The 26,624-nt window shown below is 30.8% G+C and overlaps 1 protein-coding gene across 1 annotated transcript; it reads right to left on the reverse strand.

Annotated features, from left to right (window-relative positions):
- Positions 1 to 3,821: 3,821 nt before the first annotated feature.
- Positions 3,822 to 26,624, reverse strand: LOC129985083 (bombyxin F-1-like). Its single transcript, XM_056094998.1, has 3 exons — positions 26,568 to 26,624; positions 22,158 to 22,311; positions 3,822 to 3,973 (listed from the first exon to the last, which is right to left on the reverse strand). The coding sequence occupies exons 1-3, from the start codon at positions 26,622 to 26,624 to the stop codon at positions 3,822 to 3,824; spliced, it is 363 nt and encodes a 120-aa protein (XP_055950973.1).

Consider the following 26,624-nt stretch of genomic DNA (forward strand, 5'->3'; position numbering starts at 1 on the left):
TATATATATATATATATATATATATATATATATATATATATATATAAGCATTAGGTAATTGAAACAATCTAAAATTAAAAATATTTTGGAAACGAAACGTAAATTATTTCGGAATCGTAACTAAAAAATTATTTCTGATTCAAACTAAAAAAAGGACAGAAAAAGCACCAATGTATGTAGAGAGCGCAAATGCAGCTACACAGATGAATCAAGACGATAGTAATAAAAACCAAGTTAATAAAGAAAAAAGTATCAAAATTAAACCAAATAAAATAAAAATCCGGCCTGAAGACTTTCACAAGGGTCACCCTCAGGCAGGGATTCAAAAAAAAGAGGTTTATAATTGGTTTGAGTGTTATTAGATGATTATTTTATTTTATTGTATTTTTGCTTATTAGTGGTCGTATTTTTCTAATTTATTGTTTTCTTTTCTTTTCTGTAAAAATGGTGTATCTCTTAGGCCTAATTTCAGGGGATTTTCGGGTCACGAGGAATCAATAAGTTGGACATTTTATATTACTCACAGAAAAAATCCTTTTTTTTTTTTTTTTTAATCCCTGCTTGAGGGTGACCCTTGAGAAAGTCTTCAGACTGGATTCTTATTTTATTTGGATTAATTTTGATCTTTTTTTCCTATTAACTTGGTTTTTATTACTATATATATATATATATATATATTCTTTAGTGTAAATAAGGATTCCATACTGAACAGATATCTTTTCTGTACTTATATTTAAAAAAAAATATTTCGTTTATAGAAAAAGATTTTTGTATTCATTGAATTTGCATAAAAAAAAGTAAATAATTTTATTTTGAAATGCACTTAATACTACTTACTAGCCGCCTTAGGCTACCGGTCAATTCGCTATGATTAAAACACGCGAAAATTTTCAATTAAGTATTTTATGTAATTTGGTCTTAATGGCTTTCTCAGTAAAATATTATTAAGCTTCTAATTTTGACAGTCATATAACTCATTGCATTGTAGAAACTTTACGCCTTTCTGCTCATTGAATAATGCATTCTCCCAGTTTTCTATCATCTCCCCTATAATTTGAACTTTGCTTCGTAATGGAAAGAATTTGATTTCAGTTAATACAAAACTTTTTTCTTAAATTAAACATTTTTTTAAAAATATCTGTAGAGAAAACAGAACATCGGTATCATTGTAGTCTTCGTACCGCAGAATATTTTTTAATAATTTATAGAATATTCCAAAGAATTATTCAGTATAATTTTTTTCAAATTCATCATAAAATTCAGTTTTACTTTCAAAGGTATTTAAATGGTGTAACTAATATTCCATTAGTTAATTATATTTTTGAAAAAAATATGAAATCTAGATTTTATACAATCTTTTGGTTCTTTGAATCATATTCCATATAATTCCAGAAACATATTTTTGGAAAAATATACATTTTCCAAAACATATTTTTGGAAAATGTCTATCGATCTGTGACTAATATTAGTGCAAAAAACTTCGAGCTGGGATGAAACTTGGTATACAGTCTTTACACCAAATTTGTAAATTCCTATCAAAATTTTGAGCAAAATCTATTAAGAGGCAGACAATCTGTTGGGCTTGGGTTGCTCGAATATGAGTCAATACTTTTATGAATACAAAACTAAGAGAGCTAGATGGTTAAATCTGTCATCTCATACATCTCTTATCAAGTTTTGAACCAAATTCAACAAGGAATTAAACGTTTGGTGGTCTGTACTTTTAGAAGCATGTAACCTTTGGTATGCGATTTTGTAATTGCAATTACAGTTCAGTGTCAAATTTTGGTTTCAAAATTGATAGTGGAAAAATGCATATAAAATGCAAATTCTCCTTTAATAGAAAGTATACAAGAAAGTTTTGGGAGCCCTTTCCCGTTGTGGATTTTTCCCTCCTTCTTCTTCTCATCACATTCCTATTAACAAAAATACCTAGACAGACAGACAATCAGAAATTATTACAAAACTGTGTTTTATGATCTTAGAAAAGTCTAATCCTCGAAGATTGGTACAATTCCCCAACTTTCGAAATATTGTGCAGATAACAATATTTCTTCTTATAAGAAAACGGAAGAAAGGTGTTTTGGTGTTAAATGCCTGGACACCAAAGTTCTTAGGTATTTCGCTTTAATTAGATTTTTAAAAATTTAGATATTTAAAAAACATAAAAATTTTAAATTCTTCTTCTTCTTCTTCTTAAGTATATCCATTTAAAAATGCTAATTAATTTATAACACGTCTGAAAATTATTTCTTATTCTTCATGCCATTAAATGCATTTCCGACACATAATTTTGATTGCTATTATAATCAATTAGCAGCACACAAACGGCTTTGTCAATGACATCATGATTGTAAACCAATCAAAAAATTACAGCATGAATTAAAATTTTTAAAAAATAGAATTGATTTTGTATGTTTTCTTTATCATAATAATGGTTTCTTACGATTGAAATAAATAATTGAAAATAAAAACAAATTTATAAGACAGACAGAAAGACATAAAATTAACAAGTTAGATGCAAATTATTCAATTAGAACTTAAGTTGTGCGAAATTAATATTCATGATTCTTAGAGCATTGATTCTCATTTTGTACTTGCCAGTTCAAGGTTAGGGAGACATGTGGTACACTGAGGCAATAGGAATTGAGTAAGAACGAAAATTTAAATTTTTTTTTTTTTTTTTTTTTTTTCTTTCTATATACGAAGTATGTAGAAAGTATTGTAATCTCAAAAAATTCGAACTTGTGATTTTGAAGAATCTTCATGTTTCAGACATTCTTGATTTCGAAAAACGCATTTTTGCCTTATATTTGTCTGTAAAAATGATTACTCGAAAACGCTTTGAGCTGGATGGATGAATTTTAGTATATGGTCTTTGCACCAAATTCTATAGTAGTTTTGTGTCAAATCTTGAGCAAACTCTATTTAGAGGAAGTCTGTCTGTCCGAATGTAAGTTAACGCGATAATTAGAAAACGAAGAGAACTGGATGAATAAAATTAGGTACACAGATTTAATATCTATAGTGTGAGTAACTATCGAATTTGAGCTTAATCCAACGAGGAGTTGACTTCTTTTGGTGTGTACTTTCTCATTCATGTAAACTCAGTGACCTAAATTAATGAAATTTGGTGTTTGATCATGGTGGGAGGAAATAAAGCTCCAGTTAAGCCTCAAAATATTTGAAAAATATAAGGAAATTAGAGTGAGTAATCAAAATTAATTTAAAATTTTTCAGAGAAATTGACTGTTTCTTAAAAGATTTCTCAAAATTCAGCTAAGCAAGTTAGACAATCGAAACGTATTTTAATTAGAAAGATAATTATTTGTTTCATTTGATAATGCATTTGGTGCTTTAATACTTTTATTAGCACTACTGCGGGAAAATGTTTAAACTAAAATCATAGAAAATAACACCAAATATTATACGAACGTTTTGCATTAAGTTTTTATATTTGGGTTCCAAATATGTTTTCAATCCTCTTTATGAATGCGCGTGTGCTAAATTTCATGACAGTAGGTGTGATAGAATTGTTTAAACACGCAGACATAGATACATGCTAGCATGCACATAAACATTCATAGTTTAAGATGAAAAGCAATTTTAGTACAAAGATTCAGTAAATATATCATTCAATTTTATATCATTTTTATTATTCATTTCAAATTTTCAGATGTCCATGTGTAAAAAAGTATAAAAACGAACAACACAAATACATGTACTGACAAAGTATATATACATTATGTGCGTCTGAAGAGACTATAGCCATATTCAGGAAACAAAAGCAAAGTAGCATCAATTAGGAATACCCGAAGGGCTTATCTTTTCCCTGATCCGCAATAGGAACGCAAGGTGGAGAAGCTGCAAGGTCGGTGGCAACACTCGTCGGCTACACCCCTCTGCACCCTCAATTGTCGGTCCAGAATATATTCCACTGGCCTGACGATTTTGTCATCGAATATGAGTTCATCTGAAACAAAAGTTCATCGGTCATGAATAATCAGAAATAAAAGTTGTCAACACAGATATCCATAAATTAAGCCTTTGGCGACCACCTCGTCCGTACAGTTTATAGACTTTACGGACTTTTTAGGTTGTTAAATGATTAATTTGTTATTTGAAACGACTGAAAAACATGAATTGAATGAGTACACTGCACATTAAAAAGTATATATATTACGAAAGGAAAGCAGAAGTGAAAATCCTAGTGCTGACTAGTAAAAATACGCGGTTGATGTATAGTCTGAATTCTTTCATGGCATTTAAAAACCTTTTTTTTTTTCAGATAATGTATCAAATTGAACTAAAAATATTATTTCTTTTAAAGAGGAAATTGTCCAGAAATAAAATTGATATCATCAGAAAAATAATTTTTTGAGTCTTAAGATAATACAAAGATAATTTTTTGTAAGATAGTTGTTTTTGAAAAGATGAATATCATTTTCAATAGGGAAATCATTGCGATAAGGGTAAACGCCAAAAGTGAAATATTTCGAGGCGATTTGTCGCCAATTTTTTGCGATCTTTAAAAGCCATTTATTACCATTTCTGTTAACCATCCAGAATAACAGTTTTTAGGCGTGATTTTAGACGAATGGCACGATTTTTATGTGCTTGTGGAGAAACCATTAATTAATCTGAAATTTTACCGTCATTACTTATCTCGAGATGGTTAAGCCTATTTATGTGCTCGATTAAACTTTTTAAAGTCTATTTCTTTATTTCATTTGTATGTGTTTTTTTAACCTGACTGAATGTACTTTTTGATGAGATGGCGAAACATCTCCAGAATATTTCTAGTAATATTTTGCAGCTCCATTAATTGTCTGGGCGAAGCATTGGATTTAATACATCTATAAAAATATTCATTTGTCAACCGATTCATGGAGAGGGAAGTGCAGCTTCTGTGAGTCAAAAGACTGGAGCACCAGGAGGCAGAAGACTGTCTTAGCTCCTTCTGTTAAAGCTGCCTAAGAAAAAACACCGTTTTCTTTCGCTTTTTATATTAAAATAGAAAAACGATATCCCACCGGTAAAAAATTCAAACTTTGTTTATTCCATCTTGGGATTGATCTACAAGTTGCCATCTACAAAATGAGACAGCAAAAAATATTTCTTAAATAACGTTGCCATTCTAAAATAAACAAATAAATAAAATAAAATATTAATACATTTTCAACATCCTCCCACCTTTTGATTATAAATAATAATCAAAATATAATACTATTAGTTAAACACAGTTAAGAGATTCAATAAATGGCAACGTTTTACAAATTTTCAATTAATATTTAAATATAAAAATGAAAATTAATGTGAAAATGTCCAATCAAAAACAAAATAAATCACAAGTTCAGTCTCTCTGGCAATTTAATTCTTCTTCCGGCTCTACTAAATTTCATCTCGTTGCCAGAAGTACTGTCAGAAGTTTTGGTGATGTCATTTGACTTATTCAAATCATCTGGTGTCATCGAAGTGGAGAAGTCATCAGAGGATGTTAACTCTAATGGATATATTCTTTGAATTGGTCGCAGGAAATTCTGCTGTGAAGTTTGCACTCGAACAAGTCGTACATGTCCATCTTTACCTGGTATGATTTCTGTGATACGACCTAAAGGCCAGACAAGTCTCTTTTTATTATCTGCTCCCACCATAACAATGTCACCAACAGTAACTGTACATTTTCTTGATTTTTTATTTCTCCGCTGTATGAGAGCACCCAAATACTCAGATCTGAAGCGATTTCTTAAGTCTTTAAGCACTGCTTGTCTGTATTTGAATCTATTGCTCACAGAATTTTGCTCTACAGCATCTATATCAGGAAGATTGCATTCATGCACATCTTGTATGAACATCGATGGAGAAATTGGTTTTATAGCTTCCTCTTCGCAAATGTAAGTTAGAGGTCTTGAGTTGATTACACGCTCGCAGTCTGCCAAAACCGTTATCATCTCCTCATAATTGAGACGTGCCTGTCCTAACACTTTCTTCAAAAGATCTTTTAAAATTCTAATTAATCTCTCCCACCATCCGCCCCACCAGGCAGCAGTTGGAGGATTAAACTTCCAGTCAATAGAGTTTATTGCTCCATATTTTTGGATGCGGTTCCAATCCAGTTGTTTTAAATAGTTGGCTGCTCCAACAAAATTGGAGCCATTATCGCAGTATATTGTTGTGCATCTTCCTCTGCGAGAAACAAATCTCCTAAAGGCCATTAAAAAAACATCAGTCGATGCAGCAGTAACAAGCTCGAAATGAACTGCTCTGTACACTGCACAAGTAAAAATCAGAACCCAGCTCTTCTTGTCTTTAAGGAATAAAGGTCCAGCCATATCAACGCCAGTTATCTGAAACACCGCAGCATCCTTTACTCTATTTTCTGGAAGGGGGGGACTTATAACTTCTATGTTCTTTGAGCTATATCTTTTACACGTAATGCAATTGGCCACCACATGTTTCACCGCTTTTCTTCCATTTAGGATCCAGTACTTTTCTCTAAGTGCATTCAATAGTATCTGGACTCCAGCATGACAGTTCTTAACGTGAGCATTATAGATTAACCGCTTTACCACTTCATGATTCGGAGGAAGAACAATAGGTTTAAGAAAATCTTCACTGTCCTTGCGATAAATAATTTTAGTTTTCAAACGGATGATGCCAAGATCGTCTTTAAATACTTGTAGGGTTTTAATCTCTTTTCTTCTTCTGGGAGAAAAGACTCATTCTGTATCATAAATAAAACCTTCATTTCTGCTTCCTGAAATTCTGTAGCGGTTAATTCACCATGCTTCTTCTCAGTTATATTTTTGCAGTTGTTCATGAAGCGGAGGATCCATGCAACAAGACGAACTATTCTATCATAGTTCGAAAAATATCTGTAGTACCAGTTTGCAACACCACAGGCTTCATTATTTGATAATATAAAAGTCGTCTTAGACTTTTCCTTTCTAATCTCTTCTTCATTCCAATCATGGTTGGTGGAACCCATAATGTTTTGAAATTCAAAAGCATTTTTCATCCATTGTGGACCCTCCCACCATCTTAGGGAGACTAGATGTTTTGCCTTGCAGCCCCTGGAAGGTAAATCTGCCGGATTCTTATCACCAGGTATGTGTCTCCATGATGTAGGATTACTCAACTTCCTTATCTCTTGGACTCTGTTCCTAACGAAGACAGACCAATTTTCTTCTCGTAATATCCATGCAAGCACTGTTGTAGAATCACTCCAGTAATATATCGTAACATTTTTCCAACCAAGAGCTTCAACAACTGAATTCGCTAGCCTCGCTCCAATCACCGCCGCAAGAAGTTCCATTCTTGGGATAGTTGTGCCTCTTAAAGGAGCCACTCGAGATTTCGCTGCAAGTAGAAATAGCTCGATTCGACCATTATTTTCTATTCTAAGGAATGTAACAGCAGCATATGCATCTTTGCTTCCATCAACAAACGTATGAATAGTGCAGTTGCTTATATCTTTTGAAGATGCTTGAACACACCTAGGAATCTGTATGTCAGACAAATGCTTAAGTTCTTGAAACCACTGTAGAAATTCTTTACGAAGCTCACCAGTTACTTCTTCATCCCAACTTGTACCTAATGTCCATGCCTTTTGTAGCATTATTTTTGGACAGAGCATCACTGGTGCAGTGAATCCAAAAGGATCAAATACTTTATGTACTGTAGATAACATACTCCTTTTAGTTACTTTTTCCACATTAATGCCATCCAGCCATTTCATGTTAATTTTCAAAGTGTCTAATTTCTTATTCCAAATAAGACCTAATACCTGAGTTTCTTCCTTTGAATTAGTTTCACAGTCGCCAGACCATTCCCATTCTCTAAGATCAAAACCACCTTTTGCCATCAAGGTTTTAGAATTGTCAATGAATCGATCTAATTGGTCTTTACTGTCGACACTAGTAACGACATTATCAATGTAGAAACTCTCCAAAAGTCTTTTCTTCAAAGATTTTTCAAATCCTTCACATTTTTGAATATGGTACTCAATTACCGAAGCTAAAAGAAAAGGGCTACATTTTACCCCAAAAACAACTCTTGTGTGACGAAAAACTCTCAATTTCTTTTCTTCTCTATTTTCCCACCACAAAAACCGAAGGAAGTCTCTATCCTCTTTACGAATACTAATTTGCAGAAAAGCTTTCCTGATGTCAGCTATAACGCCAAGATGTCCCTCTCTGAATCGAAGAAGAATATTTGGAATAAGCTCAATGAGATTAGGACCACATTCCAAGCACTGATTCAAAGATGGATAATTTGCTAATCTCGCTGAAGCGTCAAACACCGGACGAATTGGAGTAGTGCTGCTGCTTAGTTTTATCACTGCACGGTGAGGTAAATAATTACCATAAGAGTTCATTTCGTTGGTAGGAACTTCCTCTATTATGTCTTCATCTAACCAATTTAGAAGAATATTTTCATATTTCTCATACATATTCATAGCTATAAGTTTTGAGGTAGTGTAGTCGAGCCTTTTCCTCGCCAAATCCAAGTTGTCGGGCAAAGGTGACTTATCATCAGACCATGGTAAACAAACCTCATATCGACCATCTTTATTAATTGTTACCGTTTCTAGAAAATGCTCCTTGGTCCGAAGATCAATCTCGTTCTTAGATTTTTTCTCAACAGGATCATTGATTCCGATTGAATCTAATTTCCATAAATTTGTGATTTCAGCTTCATTTACAAATAAGGACAGCACTGTTAAAGCCAGGTTTTCTTCCGAAGATTCTTCCTGTGGTACCTTACCCATTAAGGTCCATCCTAAGAAAGTTTCTACAGCGACAAGACCTGAAGATAAGACTTTTCTTTTGCCAGTTAACATTTTCCCCATAACGTCAGCTCCAATTAGAATATCAATGCCTTCACAAGTATCGCTAATATCAGTCAGATTAATCTGATTTTCCTCTAATTCTTTTATCCAGGGACCTTTAAAAACAGGTCTAATATTGTCACAAATGATAGATTGATCCAGAACTTCAAAATTACAGCCGAAATTTCCAATCAAATTTCTCAATTTTACTTTATAACAATTATGTTTAAATTCATTAGTGATAACGCCACCAAAAAGAGAATGTACCAATTTTTCACATCGAACGGGTGTATAATTCATTTCTTCAGCTACACTTTTCAAAATGTAAGATTTATGTGATGCAGAATCAAAAAGTAACCTCACAATTTTCTGTTTATTATCCGATACCACTTTAGCTTTGAGAGTTTGAAGAAATATCTTAGGGCTGTGTTTATTAAAATTAGCCATATTAACATCTAGTGCGGGTTTATCTTCTTTTCCCTCTACAGACATCTTTTGCGAATCAAGCACATCACACATTATAGGAAAATGTTTTTTAGAACATATCAGGCATTTTAAAACTGCTCGGCATCTTTTAACTGCGTGAAATGGCGATAAACATGCAAAGCAGCATCGTTTTTCCTTGACTATTTTTTGAACAACCTCTCTAGCACGAGAACCAGAAATTGTTGCTTGAACTAGGTACTGAAATTTGTCTTCTGGTGCGATATCCTCATCTTTATGTATTTGCTCAAATTGACTCCAAAATGGGAGCCAATCTTTAATATCGTCGCCAAATTGTCTAAATTCTAATCTAGGCAGTGTAAACTTTCTCTTATAATTATTTAAATCAGCAGTAGAATTAGCAGAAAATGACTCACCTCTATTTTGAGATTGTATTCTTGCCAATTCTATTTCTTTTTCAATTTCAAGCTGCAATCTTCTATCTTCCTTTTCAGCTTCAAGCTGCAATCTTCTATCTTCCTTTTCAGCTTCAAGCTGCAATCTTTTATCTTCTTTTTCGGTTTCTTCTTTTAATTTCCTTTCCGAAATAACATTACTTAAAAGTTCTTGAACGAATTCTGGATCATTCTTATATTCACAACTTTTTAAAATAAGATCTTTTAATCCAACTATCGTAATATTTTCTGATACGTCTTCTCCAATTTCAGACGCAACGTATTTCAGATCTTCTTTTTTAAAACCTTTTATTGCTTGAAACATCTTGATTTATTTTGTTTCGAGAAAGTCCTGTCGCGGACGCCAAAAAATGTTAAAGCTGCCTAAGAAAAAACACCGTTTTCTTTCGCTTTTTATATTAAAATAGAAAAACGATATCCCACCGGTAAAAAATTCAAACTTTGTTTATTCCATCTTGGGATTGATCTACAAGTTGCCATCTACAAAATGAGACAGCAAAAAATATTTCTTAAATAACGTTGCCATTCTAAAATAAACAAATAAATAAAATAAAATATTAATACATTTTCAACACCTTCGACTGCAGATTTTAGCTGGGCATAGTGGAATGGCCTTCACGCCTTGGGTGACGATTTTACAATGTACGCCAAATGGCAATCAACTCACTATGAATGAGAAAGATACTCCTTGTCTCTGCTAACGAAACGAAACTTCCTTGAGAAAAATGCTCATGACCTTACCACGTTTCAAACGAGTGTTGAATATAATAAATATAAAGTGTGAGAAATTTGCTTTAAAAATGTATTTATTAAAAGGAATACGTTTATAATTTTCCCACACGGAAGACATTTATAAAAATTATAATTCTGATGTGCATAATACAAATTTAATCTAATAAAATGGATTATAATTTTTACTTTTATGAGGATTTAATCTTTATATCTCTTACATTTTAACTTTATTTAACAAAATGAAAAAAAAATACATAGAAAGGGTTTTAAATTCAAATTTAAATGGATATCAATAATGTTTAATTCTTTCTATATGTATGTATGCTTTTATGTATATACATTCCACAAACTGATACTTGAAATGAGCTGATGTATTTTTTACATTAAAGCTGTTCAAATAAGCCTTTTTTTTTGGCTGGCTAAAATAAATGATAGGAATCATATTAATAATTTTAAAAACAGCTGCTGGTTAATTCTCGGGAGAAAAAAAACACATTTTCAATAAGAAAATGTTGATAATTAATTTAAATGCAACATCTAAACGTGCTACATTAAAACGCTTAATTCTTAAATACAGTATCATGAGCTTAAATTTTATTCGCAAGTAGTGTAGTAGCAAATTTCTGCCTATTTTCTTAAAAGCGCTGCCAATGATATATTACTAATTTTCAATTTGTCTTAAATCTATGCACGAAAGAAAGCTAAAAATAAAATATATTACTTTATATTTTATTCGTTCTTTTCTTTTTTTCGCCCCTGAATTTCTTGCCAAAAGTATAGACTTATATAGATTGGACCTTTATCGTAATCAAAATTGAAATTATAATGGTAAATATTTAAATATTAGGCCTTAAGATAAAAACTAATTTCACAACTATGTAAGCATGGTTTCTAAAGTCACTTTTTTTTTTTTAATATTGCATCTAAACATACTTCGAATTACAAAATTTCATTAAATAAGATAGGCAATTGTACAAAAATTGCAAAAATTAAATTTTTTTATATCCATCATAATATCAAGAGTGAATTAGTATATATTGATTCTTATTTTCATCTATACAAAATTTCACATTTCTATCTAGAACATTTGTAGGTATATGCTTAGTTTTAAATTTCGAAGGACTAGCCACAAATGTGGAAGAAAGCGTTTATTTCGGAATGCAATTAGTACATCATCAAGTCATTATGGCTTGAAAAAAATTTCATAATAATAACATTGTTCATTTTCACTCTTCGGCAGTTGCACTATCATCTTTATAAAGAAGGGAAGAGAAACTTGGGGAACTGAACATTTAAACCCTCTCAAAGACTTACTGGAATACTCAGCAAGAAAAGCATTGTTTTTGTTGCAATGCAAAATCAAAACTTTTTTTTTTCTGAAAAATGTTATTTGGAGAGACGAATGTTGTTTTAATCTAGATAGAAACATTAATTTGAAAAAATTTCACGTTTGGAAAAGTGAAGACTATTTTTCGTGCAAGAAATTCATCATCACTCGCAGTTTTCTGTTCATAAGTTACAACTGCCGTTTTTAGAAGTCCTTGAGTTGGTCTCATTTTCTACAAAAGTATATTGTATGGTAACCATAGATTCAGTTAATTTTTATTGGCACTATGTCTGAACTAAGAAATGAATTAACTTTATCAATAGATATTTGATAAATCTTTGCTGACTAACTCAAAAAGCCAGTCCTCATGTCACATGAACTCAATCACATATGCTCAAACATTATTAAGTTAATGTAATTCTGCATAGGTGTTGTAGGTGTTAATTTGGAACCAATTTTTAAGCACTTTAATTAATAGAATATCATTCTATTTTTTAAAAAAAATGTAATGAAAGTTAATAAATGTTATGTTTTATCAAAGGAAAGATAGAATTTCAACCGCTTGAAATTAAGCATGTTATATCCTTTGAGAGTAAATTTTATTGACCACAGTTTAGTACATATTATAGTATAATTTTATTCAAATACTTTAAAGATAATGTTAGGTTATTCTTTTTTTTTGGGGGGGGGGAGGTCCTCCTAAAAGGGCTTAAATTGGAATTAAAATTATTACCTGAATTTGAAGAGGTCTATCGTAGCTCTCAGAAAGCAGTTATAAACATTATCATTAATTGAAATTGGAAAATTCTAAAGCAAAAAAATAATAATTAATATAAAAAGCCACCAATCAATAGAAAAATTAAGGCTGTATTCTTTTATATCTTGAGGAACAAACGAATAAAAAAGGAAATGATATCGTTCATAAAATATCAAACTTGAGTTCAGATTTTATATGTTGATATGAGCTTGAAAATCAAAACCTATTTTCCATTATTGAGCTTAAAAAAATTAGTGATGTAATTTGTGGAATCATTTTCTTTAATTGATCCGATGAAACGATTTTAATAGGCTATATTTTTTTTCTACATTAAAGCGTATTTCTCAGAGTGTTTATTACATTTTTAAACGTAAAACTACAAAAAATTTACTGTTTTTCCTTTATTGAAATTATTTTTCTGTCAGATTTCATTAAAAACTATTTTGGCGATTCAAATATGACAAACTTCTCTTATTTCTACTATTTTGAAAATATTCCTATTAAAGTAAGCAATATCAAACTAATTTTTTTTCTTAACCAATAAATATAATTACGAAGGAAACAAATTCTATAAAATGATGTGGAACGCACTAATCATTCTATTTACTGGCCAATTACATTAGATTTTTTGTTTTTGTTGTTGTTAATTGATATAGTTGTATCACTAAAAACCGAATTTGAAGTCAAAACTTATGTCTTGTCGTAGCCTAAAAATTCAATTCCCTGTGTATTAGATATCCTATTCTATCCAAGATATAGTATTCAAATTTCGCATGTGAAAATGTTCTCTTTAGGCATCTATTTTCTTTATCTTTTTTTGTAAAACATAATTATTTATCAGATATAAGACATTTCTTTGCATAAAAGCAGAATTGATTGTGTAAATAGAATTTACATGATTTAAAATATTTTTTAAGAGAATATTTAACAAAAAAGGGAGTTGAAATAAACAAAAGTAGGTTTTTCCAAACTAATGTATTGAAAGAAAAAGGCAAAAGAATTCTTGAAATCTATAATATAAAACTGGCAGATAATTGGCAGAATCCTATGTTCAATTTAATCCACTTATGTACATTTTTTTTTTTTTTACTAAAATTTCTTTTCCATTACGAATCTAATTTCAATAAATGTTAAGACAATTTTACTTTATGACATAAAACATGAGTACTATTGAGATTAAAAAACATAAAATTGCTAAGTGAACTATTGTAATATATATACATACACATACATTTTTTCCCTTTTATGAGTAAAGATAATAGCAATTTTGAAGAAAATTCATTCAGAAATATGAGATTGTTCAAATATTAGTAAATAAAACAGCTATAGATTCTCTTATATCTTACTTCTTTTTAAATGCATTTCATTCCGCTATTTATTTTTCTGATAAAAACAGTCTTACTTTTCTATTAATAATAGAATTAATTATCATTTATTGCAAGATATATGAATAAGATAAATGTATGTACAAGATCTCATAAATGAAAGATCAAATAAAATTTTTACAAAAATTATCGCCATTCCATTATTACCAATAAGCCCGACCGGAAATGCAGCTATGGAAAACTAAAAACTGTCACCCACGCCAAGTTTTTTTGCCAAAGGTCTAAATCCCAGTAAACCTATGACAGCAACAGGGGTAGGGAATGATTTACCGAGCGCAAATGTTCCGATGCCCTTCACCCATTCCGCCCAGGGACACCCTCCCGCCACGATGAGGCAATCTAACACTTGCCTGTCGCGCCTTGCCAGTGGCCACCTTAAATGTCTTTTCTTTTCTCAGGGCGAAAAAGTTTACCCTCTTTGCCCAAATGCTACCAACATCAGGTCTCTGCTGAACATATTCTAGACTGTTTAAGACTTCATTGGGGAAAAATTTATTCTTCTCCCTTTCTCGTTTTTGACTTTCTTCTTGTCAACGGATTTTTGGATTTGTCTGACTAAATCAGACCATGGAGATTAGCAACAACAACAACAACGTCAATAAAAATATTCAATGAATAAAGCAGTCTGAACTTTGTAGGGTGGTTTGTTGAACGCTGCTATTCCACGGTAAGTAATAAGCGCGATTTCTGTGCCACGTACATTAGAGTTTTATGTGTATAAATTACAAATTTATTTTATATAGATAGATAGATATATTTTATATAGATAGATAAAAATATTTTATATAGATTTATATAGATAGATGGGTGAACCTGAGTTTAACCCCCTTCTTCGCCAAGTTAACTGATTGGCCATCTTTGGGTCATTATCGCTAACTTGGCGAAGAAGGGGGTTAAACTCCGGTTCACCCTCCAAATTTTTCTTGTAATCCACACATTCCATAGACATCGTAGTAGAGAGGCAAGAGATCGTTCGTAGAAGAGGCAACGAAAAGAAATGCTAGGCTTGATTTTGTTAGATAAGATTTGAAAAGATGAAATTTTTTTGAAAGAAAAATTTGTAGAAATGAAATTTTTGTAAGATTTGAAGTTTTGAAACTATCCAATCACAGAGTAGATGTCCAATCTTAGCTGACAGCGGATCACGGGAAAGATAACAGGGTTGCCAGAAGAAGGGCCATAGAAAACGGGAGGTTGCCATCCTTGGGTCATTATCGCTAACTTGGCGAAGAAGGGGGTTAAACGGGTTTTATACAGATGATTTATGTTTGTTCTTTCGATATGACTATTATGGTTAATGTGATTAATCATGTGATTATGTATACTAAACTTATTGGTGATTATGAATAATCACCGGTGATTGCACACAATCAACAGTTTATTACATTTACTGTGACATAGCAAATGAATCAATCAAAAAGCACGTTTAGATTATTTTACACAAGGCAGAATAAGGATTTAATTAAAAAGAAAAGAAAAAACATTCAAACAAAGACGTTTTCAACGTATCCAGAAATCGCCAAAAATGTTAGTGGACGATTGAATAAAGCATTTTATGGCATTGGAATGGTTACTAGATATTATAGTTCTGGTAACTGGTGAAAATTGTAACAATTCGGGATCTTTATTTACAAATAGGGCAAGAAAAATCAATTGCTGTTGGCTTGTTCATCCATCCACCGATTTTATGTATTTCAGGAAGTATTTTCAATAAAACGATGTGACATGAATGTTGGCTTGACGCCAACTAACTTTGTAGTGGAAAATGTCTGTTGGTGCAAGAAAATGAGTATTTATCATCAGATTAAATTCTTTAATACATTTTGCATGAGCTTGGACAAGCATATTTTTCCATCAACAGTTTGTACAGATGACGATTTACAGTTTGTGCATGTATAGTCTTAATATGGAGTAAATGACTTGAAAGGTGAACTATGAACTTATTCCCAGAATACTACAGTACCACTTTAGCGCAGTGTTTTAGACGCCATTGCTTAGTCAAATATTTAGGGCCCAATATTTGAATTTTGAACCTTATTTGATATGATAGTAACAGCTATTAAGCAGAGGTGATTTCCCGAAATTTACTCTCATACTCGCTAGTAAAGGTCATAAACTCGTATACAGCTCGTATGAATACCACGAGTGTACAAAATTCTCAAATGCAATGAGAGTCCCGCTCATGACAGTCACTTGTTATTAACTTCATGCAATGGCGAGGACTGGTTACGAATGGTCGGTCTTTGCCGAGAATCTAGAGATTTCACTAATTATAATTTGCAACATTTGGCAGTGTTTGGGAGGGGGAGGGCAAGTAACAGGAAATTAAATGTATTTCTTTCGATGTCTTTTTTTTTTTTTTTTTTTTTTTTGCCAACAAATTGAAACCAAAATTTAACTTACCACTACAATTATAGCCGAAAGATCAAATACCAAATTCCACTTATTTAAATCATTACATTTTCGAGTTATGCACATTTGTTGCACATTTTTAATTAGTTTTGAAAGTTTATTTAAATTTAAAATATATAATTGCAAATTAAAAAAATAGAATTATTGAATAGAAAAATTGCACAGAAATGTAACTGATATCACTAAAAAATGTAATGTGTTACCATACTAAATTTTCAGATATTAGTACTTTTTTTAATTTTAAGATGACTTGAAAATAATCTTCTTCTCTTTATCTTTTTTTAGAGGAAATTAGCTACTTTTTAATAATGTTATTAATTCTACCAGGTTCTAAGGAGCATACATGCTAATTTTTTTTTGTATCTATCAAAGGGAATAAAATTGCACATGGTTAAAGCAAAAAAAAAAAAAAAAAAAAAAAAAAAAGACATTCAATTCTATATAGAGATATAATTTAACTAAATTCGGATTTCATATCCGTAACGCCATCTAGTAGCAGAGTTGAAAAAATTTATTTCTAGATTTCATAATATTACTAATAATGGTTGACAGATTAAAAGTTAAAACATTGAAAATAACAAAAAAATTTTAAAAAATGCCTACATTTTAGCAAACTAATTAAAGTGTGTTTAAAAACGCTTTTTATTAAATTTATTCCTTCATTTTTATATTGCAAACTTTGAGGTATTAACTCAAGGATTTCCAGTAAGATGCATATATTTCGAATTATCATATTTTTAAAATTAAATCATTCGTAGACATTTCAAATTGATACAAAAAAAATGCATGAAATCCGAAATAAATGCGTATGTTCTCAAATGCTGTATAGTTTCTTCATCCCATTCTCAAAATGGAAATTATTACCTTATTGAATTTGGGGAAAATAAAATATTTTAGAAGCAATTTGCATTCTCTGTTGCTTAATATATTGAAAGTATTTTTTGATATATTTTTTATTTCACTCTTTTTTACTAATTTTTTAAGTTAATTTTTTAAAACATTCTTTTTTCTCTCTAAAATTCAACACCAGAATTTCTTAGAGGAAGAAATCTTATCTCTATCCTTTTTAATTTCTAAATAATTTTTATAACTGATATACAGCATCTTTTGAAAAAATAACGCTTCATTACATAGACCATATTCTGTTTAATCATTAGATAATATTTATGAAATATGCATGTTTAATTTTTGTTGATTTAAATTCTTGCTTTAAAAACAGTTTTTACTAATAGATCATATTTTAGTAAGCAAGACGATTTATCCTAAAGCTAATGAAATCAATCACAATGAAAAATTATAATTTTTCAATTAAAACCTGAACAGAAGATTTAATATAAAAGTAAAACAGCCCGAGAAAGCTTTACTTTTCTTTACAAGACTGTTGTTTCTGATAGCACTTGCCATAGACAAGCCGCTGATTTCGAATTCAGCGATTTTTAAGCCGGGAGAGAGCGTCTCTTGTCTGTAGTAGCTCCAACTAGGGCCAAGAGTACGATTTTGCTATTCACGCATCACATTCGCTTGCACAGACCCTTTTCACAGGGGGGCACATTCACACATCTCACAGATTTACAAGACTGTAAATCTAGGAAACAAATTAACGTATTTACGCAGAGAAATGCGGAAGCTTATGTATTTAATTAATAATAACATATTTTGTCTAATGTTATTCTCGAACACAAATCATTAGATGCTTCGGATTCAGTCTCATTTAAATTCCAAATCAAATATTTGAATTGTTACTTTTAAAGAATTTGTCTATTCAACTAAATCAATTTCATTTTTTTTCCTAGCAAAACAAATGTGTACAGAAATTTGGATGATGAATCCTTAAACACACTCAAGTACTTTTGAACTTCAGTTGAAAAATGTGACTTGAAATTTTTTTTATTATATTAAAATGAGGAAGAAAAATTAATAATTACCAATAGAATAGTTATCAGAATTAATTGGGGTTAACAACCCGAGAATTAAGCAAATCCAAGCAATTTAATAATTGAAAAAAAAAAAAAAGAGTAAATTTTAAGGGAGGAAGAAATTTGCTTAAAGCAAATGAATTTTATAATTGCAAAAACAATATTATTAACGTTTTGTGTATTCATATACTGCATTAAAATATCACAGCTTGAATATATTAGTCTAGGTCATTGACTTCGTTGTCTATATTCTTTATCACTCAGAAAGATTTCGTTTGCGTCCAACCCCCCTTCAAAGCGATACGGAATATAAGATCCGAATAATTTAAATTGATTATTGAAATTTTACTGTTTTGAAAAGAAATTCACAGCACTAAGTTGAACGCAATGTCACTATTCCGTATTTAATAAATAATTGGAACTCCATCCTCTGCTTGTTATTACTTATTAACAACTTAAGATTTGTTAGTGTTTTCTCTTCTTTTCGTTTGAGAATTACAAGCAAAGAGGACAGTAAATGATATCGCCGATAAAATATTTACACAAACCATTAATATCGATCATGTTTAACGGAGAATATTCTTACACACTAGAAGATGTTCTTATGTAGACGGGTTCTCATCTGGTCTACAGTATCGTGGACGGGATTGTCATAAATTAATAAATGAAAGTCGTAATTAATTTTAATTATAATTATCGCCATTAAATTTTAAAAAGTTGTTAATAACCAAATTTTTATTTTTATTCTATCAGTTTCGAATTGTCCAGATTCTACTATAATAAATGTTGGCTCTTCTCAAATTCTAAATTTTTTTTATTAAAACTGTAGAATAGTAAAAGAAAAATCATTGCTAACTTTTTTTAGTTCCAGAATTGACATTCTCTCTTGTTGAGTTGCTTTTTAGACCTAGCTTTCTTATTCGAGTTCTAGATAAATCAAAATTTTTATTTCAATCCTCTCGGCTTCGAATAATTAAATTCTTTAATAATAAATTCAAAATGAAAAGACTATTTGGAATATGAGACACTACGGAATCTCATATATCGAACTCCAAACATCGAAGATACCTTTCATTCAAATTTTATTCTGGAAACTTGAATTTTCAACCGTAAAACCCCTTCAGTATTTCAAATGAAATTTTGATATATCAAATTAGAATTTAAAAAAAAAAATTCTTCTACTTATTGTGATTAAAATGCGCCCATTCATTCCGTTCTTTAGGAGGAATATAAATTAAGTAAAAATTAAGTAAGAAAAAGCCCTGCTCCACTTTTTTTATTATAACAGATATTCTCCGAAGATTGGAGGTCGTTTATGATAAATTAATAAATATTTGCTAGGAGGTCACATTTTATTCTTTTCTTCTGTTCTACGAATTATTTTTCTGCGCGATTTTCTTTTAAAATTAATTTTAACTTCAACTTTTAATAGTTTATAGTTTAGGACTATACTTAGTCTTTAAATAAAAATATACAGTTAAAGAAAAGTTTAAAAGTGCGGATGAAAAAAGAATTTATGAAACTTTAAGTAAATTAATCTTTAATACTAGCTAACTCGGCAAACGTTTTTCTGCCTTATAAATTATTTCTATTGAATATTTTGGTTATTAACAAATGTATTGTACGTGTGTAGGGATGGGATCTATGACAGAAAGAGGAATGGAGCACTGTAGACGATGATCGCCGATAAAAACTAAAAAATACCAACCATCATTTTCTCAATACAATGTATTTCATTAACGTAACGAACATATACATTGTTTGATCTCTTAAAAGTTAAACGTAAAATGAAAAAAGCAATATATTTTTTGTCCTAAAGTTTAAAAATGAAATAAAGAAAATCAATATTCATTTCGAAGAGCAATTGAATGTACGATATTTTTTCTCAGTCCGCCTTTAGCCAACACAAATAAGCTCGATAGTTTGCCTACGCGAGAACATGTCACATGTGAAAAACATGGTGTGCCCAAATCTAAGCCGGAAACAGACATCGTTTGGCCTTGCGACTTATTGATTGTCACTGCGAATGCGAATCTAATAGGAAATTGAACGCGTTTGAATTCGATTGGCACGTCTGTGGGAATCACTGGAATTCGTGGCAGCAAAACATTTTCGGATCGGAATTTACCATTCAAAATGGTGGCTTGGATAACGTTTTTCATCCATTTTTTAATGACCAATCGCGTGTCATTGCACAGCCATGGTGGGTTCAAATTCCGAAGTAAAATAACCGGAGATCCAACTTTCAGTCGTAGAAGGTGTGGACATGCCTGGCAAATCGAGTAAGTTCAAAAACTCTGTTGGATAATTTACAGCTTCGTTAGCATCGCAAACTGTATCGATCCATTTGTATAATACCAAGTCGCTTGGCAACGATTGCTGTATCTTGAAGTTTAAATCGTCTACGTTCACATTTTTTGCAGCCAAAATGGCTCTTTCTGCCAGCCACGCATGTTTTATGTATTATGTGCATACATCGGGAAATATGCGGTCAATGAGAGCATTTTGAGAATCAATGATAGTGCAGAAATTAGTGAGCAATTTTATGCATCCAGTATTTTCATAGACAGCAACTTTTCCATCACCGATATTTAACAATTGGTCCGAGAATGTGTCAGCAGATGGATCTTGTAGCATTTGGACGTGCATGTTTATTTCTAGCTGGACTTTTTGAACATTACGTCACAGTGGCGATGATTTCAAGTAAGCGTTGATCTCCTCAGTATACGGTGAACATGGATAGGAACACCCTAATTAGCCAGCGTTGTGAATTATACTTTACGACCTATTCTCGTACCTACCAAATACACATAAAAAATTTCATGAAAATCGGTCGAGCCGTTTGGATGAGTTCGAACACAAACACCGTCGCATGAGATTTTTATACATTAGATAATCACTCACACCGCTTGAATCGCCGGACGGAGTTAAAAATGTTTCCACTCTTTTGCTCTACGTCTTTATTGAATACGAAACATTTTCTATTAACAGCTTGATAGTAATTCATAGCGTTTATAGTATCAGTAGTATATTCAAGCAAAATTTGCTCAAACATATTGCAAACTCAGCAGTTTTTCGCAAATTCATGATTCTGTTATTAAAACTTTTGTAAGTAGTGAAGAAAATCGTAAGCGTCCTTAAATTGCGATGAAGTCAGTGAAACAGTATTAAAACAAATAAGAGTGATCTGTCGAACATCTCTATGACTGGAATATTCAGTAAGGATAAAGCGACTGCATAAGCCATAAATTTAGGAATTTATAATTGGGGATGAGAAAATATTTGCAATATGTATTCTTGCGTATTGGACTATTTTATATAACGATTTTTTCCTGCTGATTAAATTCGATACATAGAAAATCGAATGTATTTTTCTGTTTAAAAATTTCGACAACAGAAAACAGAAGGAAAAAAAGAATCGCATTAAACGTTATTACGAAAGGTGCCTCGGCAAGTACTATATTCAGTTTTGGTTTACTCCTGCTCCTACATTCTGTTTTGTACTATATTCAGTTTTGGTTTACTTTACTCCTACATTCTGCTATATTTTAAACTGATATTATATTTTTAACAACAGGCCATTTTGAAAAAAGCCTTTAATAATCTTACAAAAGTCGAAAATTAAATGATGTTGAAAATTTTGCTTTTAATTATGTTTAAAATCAATTTTAAATTCTTCCATTGCTCTGTTATTTCCAAAACTACTAATCTATAACAAATATCTTATTGATAACAGCTGATACTACCCGCCATTATTAAAATGACTACGAAATAAATGCATTTGTATTAGAAACTCTTAGTTCCGTTTTTAAATTGTTTAGAATATTTATTTTGAAATGCTGAAAAAACAATTGATAGAGTGAAATTAGGGGAGGAGGTGATAAAAAAGTTATACTTACGATCACTTCTCTTCGTTCCGCTGGGTTCATTATAATTTCCATGGCAGACAAAACTGAGAAGCTCCGACAAAGACCGACCGCACGCCCTCACCGTCCCTTTAGTATCACCAACGGCATACCCTACGCACAGCAACAGGACAACCAAAACAGCGAACTGAAAATTAAAAACCTTATGTATTATTAAAGAACTCGCTATATTGAAAAAAAAATGTAACGTTTTTATTTTCGTCACCTTGGAATGAAATCGTCACTACTGGGAACACCAATGGAAATATGCAGTTTGTTTGTCTCCTTCAATAAGATTTGAATAACTTATTAACAAAAAATTCTGCTGGCTACCACCTCTCCTTCCCTTGGATTTTTTTTTTTTTTTTTTTTTTTTTTTTTTGTGGTTTGGTCGCATTTTTATAAAAAATAAATTTGAATCAAAGTGCTTCAAAAATTACTTGCTGAGTGAAGACAAAATGTCCTCAACTACTTCAAAGTTTATGGATAGTATAAAGTTTCACCTTCTTCTTGAATATGCGGGATATGGTGAAACACCATGTATTCACCTTTTTCACCATGAATTCACCATGGTTGATAAATGTTTATTTGGTTAAGTATGTCTTCTCTTCCCCATTTTCTTTCATAACAGTTAAGACTAAATAGTGAAAACTACTTATTTTGTGAATTTTTATCTCCTACACACTTTCAAATTAATATCTTAAAAAATTATTTTTCTCTATTTCTACTATAACAAATTGAAAGAGATAACTGGGAAATAGGAAAATCATATATTTCGAAATTTGCCCTACACATTTTCTAATTAATGTCTCTGTTTATTTACTTGTCTTCTGTTTTACCTCCCCTCATTTACTCTCTAAGAAATATGCCTGTGAAATGTTAATCGCATGACATTTTCAGCAATTACCACACAGTTACTAAAAAACCAAATATGTATTTTGGACTCTATTTCCCGAAAAATTAAAATTAAAATTTGACGCAGAATTACAACTGTAATTTTAAATCACATACTAAATTTCACTTATTTATGCCATTGCTTTTTTTAAATTGTCGCCTTCATAGGCATGCAAAAATACAAATCGACAGATGGTCAAAACCTTGACAGATTTGGTTGCAATTTTGACATAATCTAAACTTAAGATAATGAATCTATGCCTCAAATATTATCATTCCTATTTTTTTTTTTTTTTTATTGAATTGTACCAGGACAGCCAGGCAAACTTCCTGTGAATAAATTTCGTTGAATATATAACGGAAATAAAAAAAAATTTAATATAAAGATTACACATCGCATTTTGTTTGCGTAGCTTAAAGCGTTTCTGAATACTGACTGATTGTTCACAGACTGACTTCATCCCAAAAATGAGTTTTTCGAATTCAGGAAGGTCTGAATCATGGAGATGCGTTAAAATTGCAAGTTCGAAATTTTTGACAATTACAATATTTTATCTTTATGTACTTCGTATACGAAAAAAAGGCTTTAAAAATCTATTTTGCTATGAGTAAAATCCTAATATCGCAAAGTGCATTATCCTTTCTATAGACCTTCTCTTTATTTCTTACTATCTGCGAAAGTTATTGCGATAAATTTTTAGCTAAGTAACTGGTAATTCATTTTAAACTTTCAGATTTCAAAATAACAAAATATATTTCCATTATAGAGAACGAATTTCGCTGGTTAATGGGGAAGCAATGGAAATTAGCTGCTTCCTACAAGGAAAATTTTGCCATATGATAAGAATTATTAAGGGAGAAATGTACATAAATTAGTCTCTTTAGATTTTGAATATAATAGAAAATTATCATCTTTCTGTTGCTGAAAGCAAAGAGAAGGGGTAGAATTTAGGATCAAATTTTTATTGAGCTAAGTTAATCGTGATATCGTTTAAAAAATACAAATCTTGTTCTTGTACTTTGAAAACCAATTATCCGTTTTTATTCTCTTAAACCATTTACCGTTCACCGTTACCACCAACCCGGTTTTATTCTCTTCTCCATTTATCATTTGGATACTCTTTTTTCAATTCCTACCATTAGTTCATACTCTCCCTATATATATATATATATATATATATATATATATATATATATATATATATATATATATATATATATATATATATATATATAACTGGTAGTGAATGACACTTGATATTAATACAATTTTTTTCAAATATTAATTAATTAATTAAATATGTCCAGTAATTTCTATTTGGTCTCCAAAGTCGCCAAATCCGTTCCCATGTCACCAAATGGTCCCCAAGTTTGTTGCCAAGCTCTGAGATTACTGACGCGACATTTGATCATAAATAATATAAGATATATATAAATAATATAAGAAAATAAGAATAAATTGGTTAAAAAAAATTTTATATATATTATTTGTTTTTCAAACAACATACAGCTCATAGTAATATCTTTAAAAAAATCGAAATAATTATAAATTGAATGGGATTCAAGCAATATTATTCGATGCGGATAAAGGACCATCTTTAGTTCTCTATCAAAATAAGGAAATGCAAGAATAATTTTGATTAAGAAAGTCTTGGTTCAAGCGGTGTAGGATTTATCTGTTATGCTACGAACAGAAAATATTGTAAAAAGTGCAGTGAATCTCCATAAAAATTGATACTGTTACTGCTGCAAAGCAGAAACAAGAATATAAAGAAAAGTTAGCCGCAAAATAGTTTTTCTTTACTAGCTATCTATACTACGATATTTTTTTTTATAAAATATTACGAAGGAAAATAATTTGAAAGTAAAGTTAAAAAAATTTTAATTTTTGAGAATTTTATAATTTCTTGATTTAAAAAAATGTGTTGTTTGCTTAGTTCCGAAATGGTATCACTCGATATGGACGAAATTATAACAATTCAATGTTATTAGAAATTATGAATAGTTATTAAAATGTAATGAGTTACTTTAGGATGAAACATTGATAAATGAGGATGCAGTGTTTTACTTTGTGTTATAATATGAATACTTTTAAAATAAATAATTGAAATGAGAAGATTTACTTCTACATATACAAAGACGAGAGGTCAATGAAAAATAAACCTTCTTGCGAGAAAGTTACTACGATATATATACCTTTATTCTGAAAATACGAAACGCCAAAAATCGGAGAGGAGAAACTGTTAGATAATTTTAAAAATTAAATAGAATGTTACTTTCAGTTGGATATATTATCCTTCGACTTTGATAGGAAAGTGAAGAGGCCATTGATAGTTTGCAGCAAGTGAATGAATTTAACGATAAATTGTTAAAATGCAGAGAACAATGTTGGATACCTGTGCAAGTACTTTGTGACAATTTTTTTTTTTTTTTTTTTTACATTTATCTGCTCAATGGTACATTCTGAGTGTTCAAAATTCGCAGAATTCATTGAAGAACCGCCGTATAAATGTGCTTAGTTCGTGGTCAAGTGTCCTCTCATTTGCGAGGAGAAGAATGGTGAATAAAGGGCTGCTAACTCGGCCATCCTCGTCTTCTGATCATAATGCAAAATTGCAAGGTCTGCCATGAATCAATTGTCTTATAGCTTCAAAACGGAGTTAATCTAACAAATTGCTTTGTCAGTAACAACAGCAAAATGAGGTTAGATGCTTTCTTAAATAGTTTAAACGTCGTTGTTGTTCTTTTCTCAAAAGAAATTTGGAGAGCAAAATTTACTTATGTTGGTAGTTAGGTTCTGGTATGGAAACGTAATAAAAATAACGGTATCGCTGTACCCAAATATAAGCTAGACGGCACCGAAATCGCATTATTTATATTTGAACACAGCGTGTATATCTGTGTGATTGAATGACAGAGATGTTTTTAAAACTAACCTCAATTGCTTGTATTAAATTTTATTACTTTGGCCGAAAAATAATTGAAGAAGAGCACTGTTTCTAACATTTTACACACGGTGATTCCAAATCAAATTAGTTACCCTACTTTTCTGATAAATAAACAAATTTTTACTACAGAATTTTACAGATTACAGATTTTTGGACTAATGATAAGTGGTTTTCGGATTAAACCGAAAAACACTGCAAGTAAGAAGAATTGATTGATTCTTGATTTGAGGCTTTTGCATTAGTTTATAAATTATTTATAACATAAGTAAATTCTGCACCACTTTCCTTTATTATTATCTAAGTATCAATCCATCTCTAATCAATTACATACTAATCAATTCAAATATTGATATTATTAAGTAGAACTGAGCCAATATCAATCTCTCGAGCAGCATTTTGGTATAATATAATGACTAATCTTGATACAATAAAGAACTTAAATTTTTTCTTTAATATCTGGCGGAAACATCTGTATCTCAGAATGAATAATGAGGAATTTGCTCCTCGTCACCTAACTGCGTTAAGGAACAATTCAAAGGAGTTCAACCAAAATGTTACTTACTTTCATCATCCTGAGAAGTGAGAACAGATTTCGGTGGAATTCGGCGATTTCTTTCAT

The sequence above is a fragment of the Argiope bruennichi genome, chromosome 9 (assembly GCF_947563725.1).
Source record: "Argiope bruennichi chromosome 9, qqArgBrue1.1, whole genome shotgun sequence".
NCBI classification, from domain to species: domain Eukaryota; kingdom Metazoa; phylum Arthropoda; class Arachnida; order Araneae; family Araneidae; genus Argiope; species Argiope bruennichi.

What these genes read in the sequence shown, in the direction of transcription:
- LOC129985083 (XM_056094998.1), bottom strand. Translation starts at nt 26,624, where the DNA reads ATGAAAGAAATCGCCGAATTCCACCGAAATCTGTTCTCACTTCTCAGG. An exon ending in CACTTCTCAGGATGATGAAA is followed by an intron (nt 22,312 to 26,567) that starts GTAAGTAACATT and finishes TTTAATTTTCAG; the next exon opens with TTCGCTGTTTTGGTTGTCCT. An exon ending in CGGAACGAAGAGAAGTGATC is followed by an intron (nt 3,974 to 22,157) that starts GTAAGTATAACT and finishes CTTTTGTTTCAG; the next exon opens with ATGAACTCATATTCGATGAC.